This window comes from Lagenorhynchus albirostris, chromosome 13 (assembly GCF_949774975.1).
Source record: "Lagenorhynchus albirostris chromosome 13, mLagAlb1.1, whole genome shotgun sequence".
Taxonomy (NCBI): Eukaryota; Metazoa; Chordata; class Mammalia; order Artiodactyla; family Delphinidae; genus Lagenorhynchus; species Lagenorhynchus albirostris.
Window position 1 is genome coordinate 79,403,014 of NC_083107.1, and position 11,856 is coordinate 79,414,869.

The 11,856-nt window shown below is 38.7% G+C and overlaps 1 protein-coding gene across 1 annotated transcript; it reads right to left on the reverse strand.

The window, feature by feature from the left end:
* Positions 1 to 781: 781 nt before the first annotated feature.
* On the reverse strand, positions 782 to 1,190 carry LOC132531779 (calmodulin-binding transcription activator 1-like; the record flags this gene model as incomplete). The annotated part of the gene is made up of 1 exon (XM_060169823.1): positions 782 to 1,190. A coding segment is annotated over one exon (231 nt), but the record flags the coding sequence as incomplete, so codon positions are not given.
* Positions 1,191 to 11,856: the final 10,666 nt, after the last annotated feature.

The following is an 11,856-nucleotide window of genomic DNA, read 5'->3' on the forward strand; positions in this document are numbered from 1 at the left end:
GATGGTGACTTAAGACAATTAAGCTAAAGTATCTCCTTCCTAAATGTCTTTCTTCCTCTTCCCCTTTTCTCCATTTTTTTCCTCTTATGCTCTCTCATCACTCTCCCTGTACATTCTTTCTTCTGTCCACATTCACTGTGTACTATTTCATGCCAGGCCCAGAATTAAATTGGTCCCCGCCTTTCAGGAGACCACAGAATATGTGCTAGAGAAGAAAACCAGGTGAACACGTGCAAGCACTAGAGGAGAGTAGGTTGGAGGAGGATTTACTTCCCTAGGGAAACATGTTTGATATTTTCCATCTTCATCTTCAGTAACTCTCCCCACGGCCAAGCCACTTCTGCAGGTAAGTTTTTTTTTTAATTTTTAATTTTTTAAAAATTAATTAATTAATTTATGGCTGTGTTGGGTCTTCGTTTCTGTGTGAGGGCTTTCTCTAGTTGTGGCAAGCGGGGTCCACTCTTCATCACCGTGCGCGGGCCTCTCACTATCGCTGCCTCTCTTCTTCTCTGTGGAGCACAGGCGCCAGACGCGCAGGCTCAGTAATTGTGGCTCACGGGCCCAGTTGCTCCGCGACATGTGGGATCTTCCCAGACCAGGGCTCGAACCCATGTCCCCTGCATTGGCAGGCAGATTCTCAACCACTGCGCCACTAGGGAAGCCCTGTATTTTTTTTTTTAAAGGATGAAAACACAGATTACACTTTATTTTTAATATTGAAATCAATTTTAATACAGAAAATAAAGACAGCATTTTGCAAATTTATCGTTCAGAGGGGTATCTCTATTTAAGGAAATCAGCCAGTTACACTTCGAGAGATGAAATATTACAGCTTGTACACCAAAATCAAAAAATGAAATTAAATTAAAAAATGAAATGGTTACCAAGGTAATGCATGTCAGGGGATCAAAGGTGAAGGGTCACACATTATGAAAAAGAAATCCAAAGGGACTGCTACATCATAATCTCTCATTAGTGTTCCAACGGTGCCTCTCTTTGGGTAAACTTGAACATTTCGGCAGACACTCAAGCAGCTTTTTCGGTGAAAAGATTTTTACATGACTATTGCTATTCCCATGATCATCTATAGGTGGCACGGTGTTGAGAACGCAGCAGGTGCTAATTCCGCACAATACACTTTGGGAAACGCTCTTCCGGCTTGTTTTCGGCAGCCATTTCCCCTCCGCGCATCACAACCTCCTCCTTCTCGTGACAGGGACCTGGGCGCGCGCTTTGTCCCGCCGCCGCCGCGCTGTAGTTCTGTGGCTCTCTCAGTCAGCTTGGCATCTTGAGGATGGGCGAACAGGCGGAGGAGGGAGACAGTCCTGTTAGTGGAGGATGCCCTGATACTGATATGGATTTAGCACAGAGTTATAAGGCTATGGATGCCATTTAGACTTTAAAATGGCATTATCCCCTCTTCCTACCTATTGTTCCTGAGGTCCAAATTCCCCAGGTATAACAACCCAGTTACAGTGCAGGGGCTTCATCCTCTGATCTGACCATAGAAGACATAGAAAAAATAGTAAATTTACTGTGATCTGGCCCACTTATGATAAGAGTCATGGGGTCACAGGTGATAAAAATCACATCTGTCACCCACTCCTCTCCTGGTTTACATCCCTTTTAGCCAAGCTGTCTAGTTAGCAAATGGCCTTACACAACCCTCTTCCTCATTTATACATTCATTTTCATACAAGCTTGCAATAAAGATTTTAAAATATATTTTCTGTTTATATCTCGTGTATAAACTGGGAACTCTGGATGTTAATTAAGTCTTACAGAGCATATTTTTAGTACAAATTATTTTTAAATGTGTTATTGGTACAAACTCATCACACTTCTATCAGTACCATCTGATTGAAACACTGGCAATCACTGCATCTTGAATGCAGGCAGGTTTTGTGTGGTAACACCTCTAAAATTAGCAGGAAGGAAAAAACAAGCAATATTCGGGAGGAGTTTTCTCTTCACATGACACTGTACATTTTTAGAGGTACACGTTTCCTCCTTAACACAAACCCGAGATTATGTTTCTTTATGATTCACACCACATTATGAATGATTTAACTTGTTCTTAAAAGATAAAACAATGTTCATTTTTTTTTTTGGAGAAGAACACATTCATATTACCCTATTTTGGGTGCAGGAGAGGACACGTCTAAGGATCCATTTCTAATGACAACAGTAAACCCACACACAGCTTTAACCTCTCAATGAGCAATTCACTCTCTCAATTTCTGACCTCCAGAGGCTTTTTTTTTTTTTTTTTTTTTTTTTGCGGTACATGGGCCTCTCACTGTTGTGGTCTCTCCTGTTGCGCAGCACAGGCTCCGGACGCTCAGGCTCAGCGGCCATGGCTCACGGGCCCAGCCGCTCCGCGGCATGTGGGATCTTCCCGAACCGGGGCACGAACCCATGTCCCCTGCATCAGCAGGCAGACTCTCAACCACTGCGCCACCAGGGAAGCCCTCCAGAGGCTTTTTTAATTTCTAGTTTTTGAATATAAGAATAAAAAAATTTCAATGATAGCCTTTGAGAAAGGGAAGTAATCTTTTGGAGTAGTATATTGAACCTCAGAAAACAAATAACAGCTTAAGGTCATACCATTGGTGCTTGAAATGAACATCACTCAATGCACAGACGTTCCTGTCCGATACCAGAAACAATTTTACAGTGTCTATCAAAACAGCTTTAAATAATAACTTGGAAATATCAAGCCCCTAAATGTTTCATCATCCACAAACCAGGATATTCCTGTAGAGGCGTAGAGGTCACTAGGTCCAGGCCTTCACAGGTCACTGAGGCTCAAAGAATGAGTGTGCAGTGACCTGCCTTATTTAAGTTCCTTATGCTGAATAATGATGCTTGAGGAGGGTCAGCATCAGCTGCCTGGAAGAGCAGCATTGGTGCTGTCTGTACCTTTTCATTCATTTGCTCTTTTTACAGGACTAGACCTAGGTTTGTCTTAAGCCAAATTTGATTCAGGCAGATCACCATCCCTGGTTTGTATGTTATTTTTCAACAGCAGATTTAAGACCTCTAAATGATGGGGCAGTTCTTTGGAGTAAAGATTACAGCCTCCAGTAGTAAATAAATAATGAGTTTGGGACCTGAAGCTTGCAAGGATTTTCTCACCAAATGAAATTGTTTTCCATTCTGTGATTTTTATACTTTGCTGTACAGAAAACCCTAGATAACAATCCTCCAAGAAAAAGTAGTTAATGATAGAGCACAAATTTACCCAGGTTCAAGTTCAGTTGGGAAAATATTACTTTAAATAAATGAGAAAAGCATTCAAAACCTTACCTAAATGCTTCCCCATTTGTATTTGTAGCTGCAGTGTCAAGCTCACAGATTCATACTGCATAAGCATTCAATGAAGTTTTGTAACATTTTCTGCTCTTGTTACTCATTTTTACATGTATCCATTCATTTATTTGCCATATATTGAGTGTTTACTGTGTATCAGAGCCCTTGCTAATCTGAGGAACTGAGGAACAAAGAAACCCTTGCCTTTTTAGCACTCAGATATTGTGGAAAGAAATACATACTTACAGAGACACATCCCAGTATAATTTGTCAAATACCATTACTAGATTATCCACAGAATATTTTTAAAGTACAAGCCTAGAAGATGCTATATCTTGGAGTCAAGGAAAACTTGAAAGAGGAGGTCATCTATATGAAGATCTTGAAGAATGAGAGAGTTTATTTTATTAGGGTGTGGAGAATTGATTGAGGATAGCTATTCAGGCCAAATGCTATTCAAAGAGTGATGATGAAATAAGTACAAGAGGATAAAAGGCAAAATAAGAAGCTGAAAAGTAGGGTAGGTATATACTCATGAAAGGATACCTATGCTAAGCTAAGGAGTATGATTGTGTGTTTTAAATTTGCAGCAGTGCGTGAAAAATCAAATTTTTGATTAGAAAGGCAAATATGGTTTTTTTTTTTTTTTTTTTTTCGCTACGTGGGCCTCTCACTGTTGTGGCCTCTCCTGTGCGGAGCACAGGCTACGGACGCGTAGGCTCAGCAGCCATGGCTCACGGGCCCAGCTGCTCCGTGGCATGTGGGATCTTCCCGGACCGGGGCATGAACCTGCATCCCTTGTACTGGCAGGCGGACTCTCAACCACTGCACCACCAGGGAAGCCTCAAATATGGTATTATTTTGGAGCATATCTAGGAAGTGACAATACTGGTGGCAGGGAAGCCATTTTGAAACTATCTTAAGATTCTAGGTGATATTGTGATAAGAGTGTGGGCCAGGCACCAGTGAATTTCAGTCTAACTAGTTCTTCTGATGTTTTTCCCTGTGTTCATGATCTTACGCTGTGAAGATGATGGGTGAGAGGACCAGAAGGAGCTAGAGAAAAGGATGTAGTGAAAAGCTGTGACCTTAAATAAGCAGTTTTAATTAAAAGATTAACAAAACTCATAAGATTACAGAAAGCAGTCAATTAGCTAATAGTGATGATATACAGCATTTTCTGTGCACTTACTATGTGCCAGGTAACACAGATTCTCTCCTCAGTCAAATTCTAGCCAAGTTCCTCTGAGCCCTCTATTTGAGTAGACATCAAACTTGGCCTATAAAAACTCCAGATGCTCAGCAAAAAAATGCTTTCACCTAGTCTCCCTTTTTTTACTCACACTAAAAGGCTTAAATGCTAACACGGCTTCTAACAGCTCAAGGCTGCATATCTAGGATGATAGCACTTCCCCTTAAAGTGCCTGCCCGAGGAAGCTCAAGGTTGCCACAAGAATTTACTGCTTGTTCTAGCCAACCCTTGACCAGAGGCTACTAACCTTACTTTCTTAAAACATTTGCTGAAAAGGGCTTAAAATTGTGACTCTGTCCTCTGTCTCTTTGAGATGTATATGTACCTCCTATAACTCAAGAGTGACCTAAGAAGGCTTTCCTTTGAAATGTGATCATCAGGAAAGATAGGGCCTCTGTCTCACAGTGTCCATGGGAGAAAAGAATCCTAACTTCCATAATCTCCAGTGAACTGACACGTTTGTTCGAATAGCATTTACACTAACTCTCTGTAACTCTATTCCTTCATTCGTCTTTAAAAATGCCCAGTCACCTCATTGCACATCCCAATTCGATTCAATTCAATTCAATTCAATTCATACTGGACTCTTTTCCCTATTGCAACATTGTATTACTGATTAAAATCTGTCCTTAACACTGAACTAGCTTTGTTTATCTTCGACACAGGCATGGTGACAGGCTTGTACAATCGTTTTCACCTTAGCGCCTCTTAGCCACACCCTACAAAATAGTTGTTGGCTTCATTTTCTACTACTATTACCTGCTGTATGTGAGCCCAGTTCTCTAGGCAATTAAAGTACATGGAAAACATTTTAAGCAGCAAAGAGCTAAAATATTTCAAGTCTCAACCCAATTTATTCTAGCAACTGGAAGAATATGTTTCTGTGAATTCCTTGTTCAAGACAGCAGTTCCCAAGTGTGAAAAAAGCAAAACAATGTAGATATATGACTTCATTACTTATAATCACCCAGCTTCAGTGAGAGGAAGAGCGTCAGCTGTGTACAGAGAAGCTCTTGGGAACACAGCCTCAATTTAACTCTTTGGCACGTGATTCAAATTATTTTATTTATAACCTGATCTTTTGTCTGTAACACAAATTGCTCCCAAATACCTTCTCAGATCTCACACCAGGAAAGAGATAATAAAAGTGCAATTCTTCCCCCAATTACTACTTATTACCTCTTCTGATGTTTTCTTTCTCATTATAATATTACTAGAATAGGGTTGGTGACTTTTGCCAAGCAACTAGGAGTGAGTGAGTGAAGTTCAGGTTCTGGTGGACCCTCTGCTCCACTTGGTTAGATCTCAACTCTACTCTTGGCTCAACTCACCTTTTTGATCATGAACCCCAAATCATAGTTTCACTCCATTATTTTATCTATTGCTCCATAATTTTTATGATCTATACAGTCTTCTCTAAATTTACTATTTGACTCAATTTAATTTCTACTTACTTTGTTCTTTTTTTTTTTGCGGTACGTGGGCCTCTCACTGTTGTGGCCTCTCCCATTGCAGAGCACAGGCTCCGGATGCGCAGGCTCAGCGGCCATGGCTCACGGCCCAGCCGCTCCGCGGCATGTGGGATCTTCCCGGACCGGGGCTCGAACCCGCGTCCCCTACATCGGCAGGAGGACTCTCAACCACTGCGCCACCAGGGAAGCCCATACTTACTTTGTTCTTTAACTTTCCTTCTCTAACATATGAGTTTTCCATACTAATAAATACATCCTTGTTATCCCTAAGCACTAGTATCAATTTATAGGTCAGAAAACCAAGGCTTGAAAATAAAAGAAGACAAGAGAAAAGAGAAGGGAAAACAAAAGAAATGAGAGGGCTTCCCTGGTGGCACAGTGGTTGAGAGTCCGCCAGCCGATGCAGGGGACATGGGTTCGTGCCCTGGTCCGGGAAGATCCCACATGCCACGGAGCGGCTGGGCCCATGAGCCATGGTCGCTGAGCCTGCGCTTCCGGAGCCTGTGCTCCAAAACGGGAGAGGCCACAACAGTGAGAGGCCCGTGTACCGCAAAAAAAAAAAAAAAAAAAAAAGAAATGAGAAAAAAAATGAAGGAAAGAAAAGAGAAGAAAAAAAGAAAGAAAAAGAAAAAGAGAGAACATAGGCTTAGGTAGAGAGGCAACTTGTACTGAGGAACAAGCTGGTAAATACTGGAGTTGAATCCATGAATTTGACTCTAAATCCTGTCTTCTTTTTTTTTGCGGTACCCCTTTCCTCTCAGTATTCTAGGAGAGGATCCAGGTGCTCCCATCAGGCATTAGGAGGAATCTGACAGAGACAACGGCCCTGAAGTCTGTGGGTGTGAGGAGAGGTCTCCTGATGGACCACCTGCAGCTGGGGCTGCCCTGCAGCAGCCTGGCTATGCGAGCTCAGCCGAGCAACATGCCCTTTTATGCCCTCTATTTCCACATCCATTAATGGTCATGATAAATCTGTGAAAGACCCAACTTAGCATTGCTTTCACTCAGTTTTTATCATCAATAAAATAAAAACAATGTTTTCAGTGTTGTTGTGAAGTTCGGAGGTCCTACAATAAAAGTTTAAGCATAGCACATGGCATAGGATAGCCATCTTAATTAAAGGCTGATGAAGTTCAACACAAGCTATCCCCAAATATGCCACTTTGACATATCGATGACTTTGAATTAAAGTTACTTAAGAAACAGCCAGTGCAAAAGAACACTCTGACCCCCTTTTTCCCCCCTGAAAGCAGGAAATAAATCTCCAATGTAAAAGATACCCTTTCTGTACCAGCAGGTAGAGAGACGCCCTTCATATCACAGACAGGGAATTGTATCTCCCTCCTCCAAATCCTTTGCCTTTGTGACTTCTCATCACCCCTCTCAGTTACACCATGCCCTCTTCCCCAGTTCTAGATACTTTTTCTGCCCTTAAATTCAGGACACTGAATATAAATTAAAGATACCAAAAAGAAAACCTTAAACTAGGTTATCAATTAAAATCTCTAGGGAGATTCTTTCAAAGAGGAATTTATCTAATGCCATGTGCTTATGCTCTCATGATTATTACTCTGACTTCCCAAGTGTCTCATCTTGGCACTGTTCCTCCTCCTGAAGTTATATTTTTGTCTTAATCTTAGGAACTGAAATGTGGATCCCCAAACGCTTTCACCTTTTCTCCCAGTAGAGTTATAGGCCAAGAGGAGATCTGATGGCCTGCCAGATCGTCCTCAACTCTCAGCGTGAAAATGTATATTAGTGTTCCCATGACATCGCTGTAACTTCCACTTGTGTAATCTCATTATCTTTTAATTTCCTGCCCTCTGCCCAGTACCTGGTGCCCCAGAATAGCCATCCTTCAGTAATACATGCCAACTTCCCAAACTTCTAACTATGTTTTTATGAGAACACATTTCCATATTGTACATTCAGAAAAAAAAATTAATTTGTATTAGTCCGTCAGAAAAACGAAGCATTGAATTTTTTCTGTTAATGCTCTACTAGAAAGGGTGCCCTGAGAATGACAACTGACTGTTCCAGACCACTTAACAATGTCTTGCATTACAAAAACCTTTGGTCTGGGTGAATTCAAGTGGGAGCATGTTTAAAAATCATTTTAAGAGAATAAATTTCTTATTTCGATACGGCACTCATGTTTTAAAATGTTGGTGGTTTCATCCATGAACAGTTTTAAAAAATTCTCCAACTTTCATGAGAGAGACTAGAAGAGGAAGTTGATGATGTTTAATTTTCTTAACATTATTGATTTTGCTTTCATGGGCATGATTTATGAGAGATTCCTCAAAATTGCAAGTAAAAGAATCTAGGAAACACAGATATATAGAATATAATATAAAATTCGAGAAAATTGTATGCATTCCAAACATATAGTATTGCAGGAAAAATAAAATGTTACTTCAAGGACACATTTATTTATTTTCAGAAAATAAGAAGAGTATGAGAACTTCAGTCATATTATGTTAAACTTATGAAGACTATTATGTAGGTGTAGGTGGCATTTTGCTGGGTTAGATCTTACTTAATTCATATTCTTTGTAATCTCATCACACAGTATTGTAGACAATAAATTCTGAAATATGAAATTTATAAGAGATTCATCAAAATCGAATTGTATAGTATGATTATACATTTGAGGAAGGTATTTTGGTTACTAAGTACCCTGTTGATTTTTATCTAAATGTATGATTAAATATTATAAATTAGGAAATATTCTTAAAACTAAGAAACTAAGTCTAGGACGTAGATGTACACTAGGGAGAAATATGATGACATTACTGCATCCAGAATACTTATAAAAGGATTGAAATTTGCAGTAAAAATGGCTTACATTTCAATATATTTAATATGAATGAAGCATACATATGCTATTTAACAGAAAATAAAGAAAACTATCCTTTTTTTAAAATAAGGCAGATATAGTAACCATGCAATGTCCCCTACTTGTATATATAAACAAGAGCCATGAATTAGATTACTTGAAACACAGAAAATACACATCCTCAAGGGCACTGGAGTAATTCAATACTGTATGGGATTAGCTTTTTAAGAATGTATTGCAAAGGCCCTCAGGGTCTCACACCTCACTAAATTCAAACTTTTAATGCTCTCATTTCAATTTTGTCAGACATAATAATAGACCCTAAGGTGGGAATATGCTATTTGGAGCAAAATAGAAAAGCGTATCAATGGGCTGTAAATTATAGATGCATTGTATGGACAGAAAATATTTTAACCTTTAATATAGAATATAATTTAAAAGCAGTAATCCAAAGAGGAAGAATAAGAAGTTACTTTATGGAAAGGAACAGAGTTGTTTCCTAAACAAAGGTCAAATATGACTTTATTCTTCTTTGGCTAGAAAATCAATATACATGTTACCCCTTTGCCTTTGAAAAGCAGTTCTCTATGTTTAGGTCAGTTTTAGGCATTTTCTTCTCATTTCCTCTTCTTAGTTGGCAGACTTTTCAAGAAAGAAATCAAAGCTTTGGATTGGATGTCCAACATTTTTTTTTACCAACAAATCCCTTTACCATTATTTCCTTTCACTCTGCTTCCCCCAATATATACCACATTTGGTAAGGTTTGCTACCTAGTAACCATCTATGAAAAAATAATAATATGCTATTATGGAAGTAGTTTGGCTCTTGGAGTGTATTAGAACTGAATTTTTAAAAATCTATTGTTTTTTATTGACGTAGAGTTGATTTACAATGTCATGTTAGTTTCAGGTATATAGCATGGTGATTCAGATATACATATGTGTGTGTGTATATATATCTGTATATATACGTTTTCAGATTCTTTTTTCCTTATAGGTTCTTACAAAATATTGAGTATAGTTCCCATACTATAGAGTAGGTCCTTGTTGGTTATATATTTTATACACATTAGTGTGTATATGTTAATCCTATACCCCTAATTTACCCTTCCCGCCCCCCGAACTTGAATTCTAACTTGGCCCTTTGATGCCTTAGTAACTTTTGGCAAGTTAATTAACCTGATGGATCTTCAGCTCCATCCACTGATGGAGGTTTACAACTGTGGCTGTGAGAAATAAATATAGTATGGATAACGGTGGTCCCAGAATTAGATACAAGATGGCTGTTATTGTTTCCGCTAGCTTTTGTTATTTGTTTTTCATCTTTTAAATTCATACCTTTATTCAAAACTGAAATTCCAGTAATATTTTTCCAGTAATATTCCAATAATATTTTTCATTCCTGAAACAGCAGGGAAATTGTATCTATTATTTACCTCTAGTGGTCTTCCTATAAAATCTTTCTTATTTCGGTTATTTATAAAATATTGTTTAAAATATTCCAAACCTGGGGCTTCCCTGGTGGCGCAGTGGTTGAGAGTCCGCCTGCCGATGCAGGGGATACGGGTTTGTGCCCCAGTCCGGGAAGATCCCACATGCCGCGGAGCAGCTAGGCCCGTGAGCCATGGCCGCTGAGCCTGCACGTCCGGAGCCTGTGCTCCGCAATGCTAAAGGCCACAACAGTGAGAGGCCCGCATAACGCAAAAAAAAAATAAAATTAAAAAAAATAAAATATTCCAAACCAATTTTTTATAACAGTGTTGGTATTAGCTCACAAATTCATATCACTACATAATGTTCGCTCTCAGGGTGGGTCCAGAGTAAGCATGCAGGGAATGCATGGTCCTTTCACTGCCTCTTTCCAACAACTTGGTGAACTCCAAACTGGGGACCCATGTTCTAGACCAAAGACTTTTTTCCAGTGCATCAGTGGAGTTTGAGGAGTATTTAGATGTGTTCCTCTGCAACCTCCTGCCCTGGTTTCCAGACCTAAGTATTTTCCACAGAATGTAAGTATAAGAAGAGTTCTGACCACCTCCACTGTCACTCTGCTCTCTTGAGCAAAGAAGTAAAAGAAAAGAAAAAAGAAAAAAATTGTGACAATTCTCTTAATGAACACCAAGAAGCTCAGAAAATAGAAGTATAAACAAAACTCATCCCAAAACTGAGAGTGTATGTTAAATACTGCTTTCAGTTCCAAAACTGCTTTCAGTTCACACTGCTTTAAAACATGCTTATTTCACCCACAGGTATTGATGCAAAAGTTATAGCTGCAAAAATTATTAAAACTTATTGAATTCTGTATAAAATCCTACTAAATTATATTGTTATAATAATCAAAAATACAACACTGCCCACTGTAACTTAATATTCTTCCCTACATAATACCAAGGTATTCATATGATTCTATACTACTACAGAGTATAACATCTAGGTAAATGCATGAGCTATTCCTTAGTTTAAATTATTAAATATCATATTTGAATTAGAAGCCAACATTTATTTCATGCATTCAAAAACACATACTTAAGTAAAAACTTAATGCTATATGTGTGTGTATATATATATATATATATATATATATATATATATATATATATATAAAATCCGTGTTCTGAAAACTACAAAACACTAATGGAAGAAATCAAAGAAGACTGAAGTAAATGAAGAGACATATGGTGCTCGTGGATTGGAAGGTTCAACATAGTAAAAGTGTAATTTCTCCCCAAATTGATCTATAGATATAATGCAAAAACAATCAATCAAGATATTTTTGTAGATATAGGTGAACTGATTATAAAATGCATAAGTGTCGTAGGCTGAAAAATGGTATCCCTAAAATATCCACATTCTAATTTCTGGAACCTAAGAATGATACCTTATATGGTGGGGAGAGATCCTTGCAAATGTGATTAAGAATCTTGAGATGGAGAGATTATCCTGGATTATCCAGGTGGTCGCAAATGTAATCACAAGTGTCC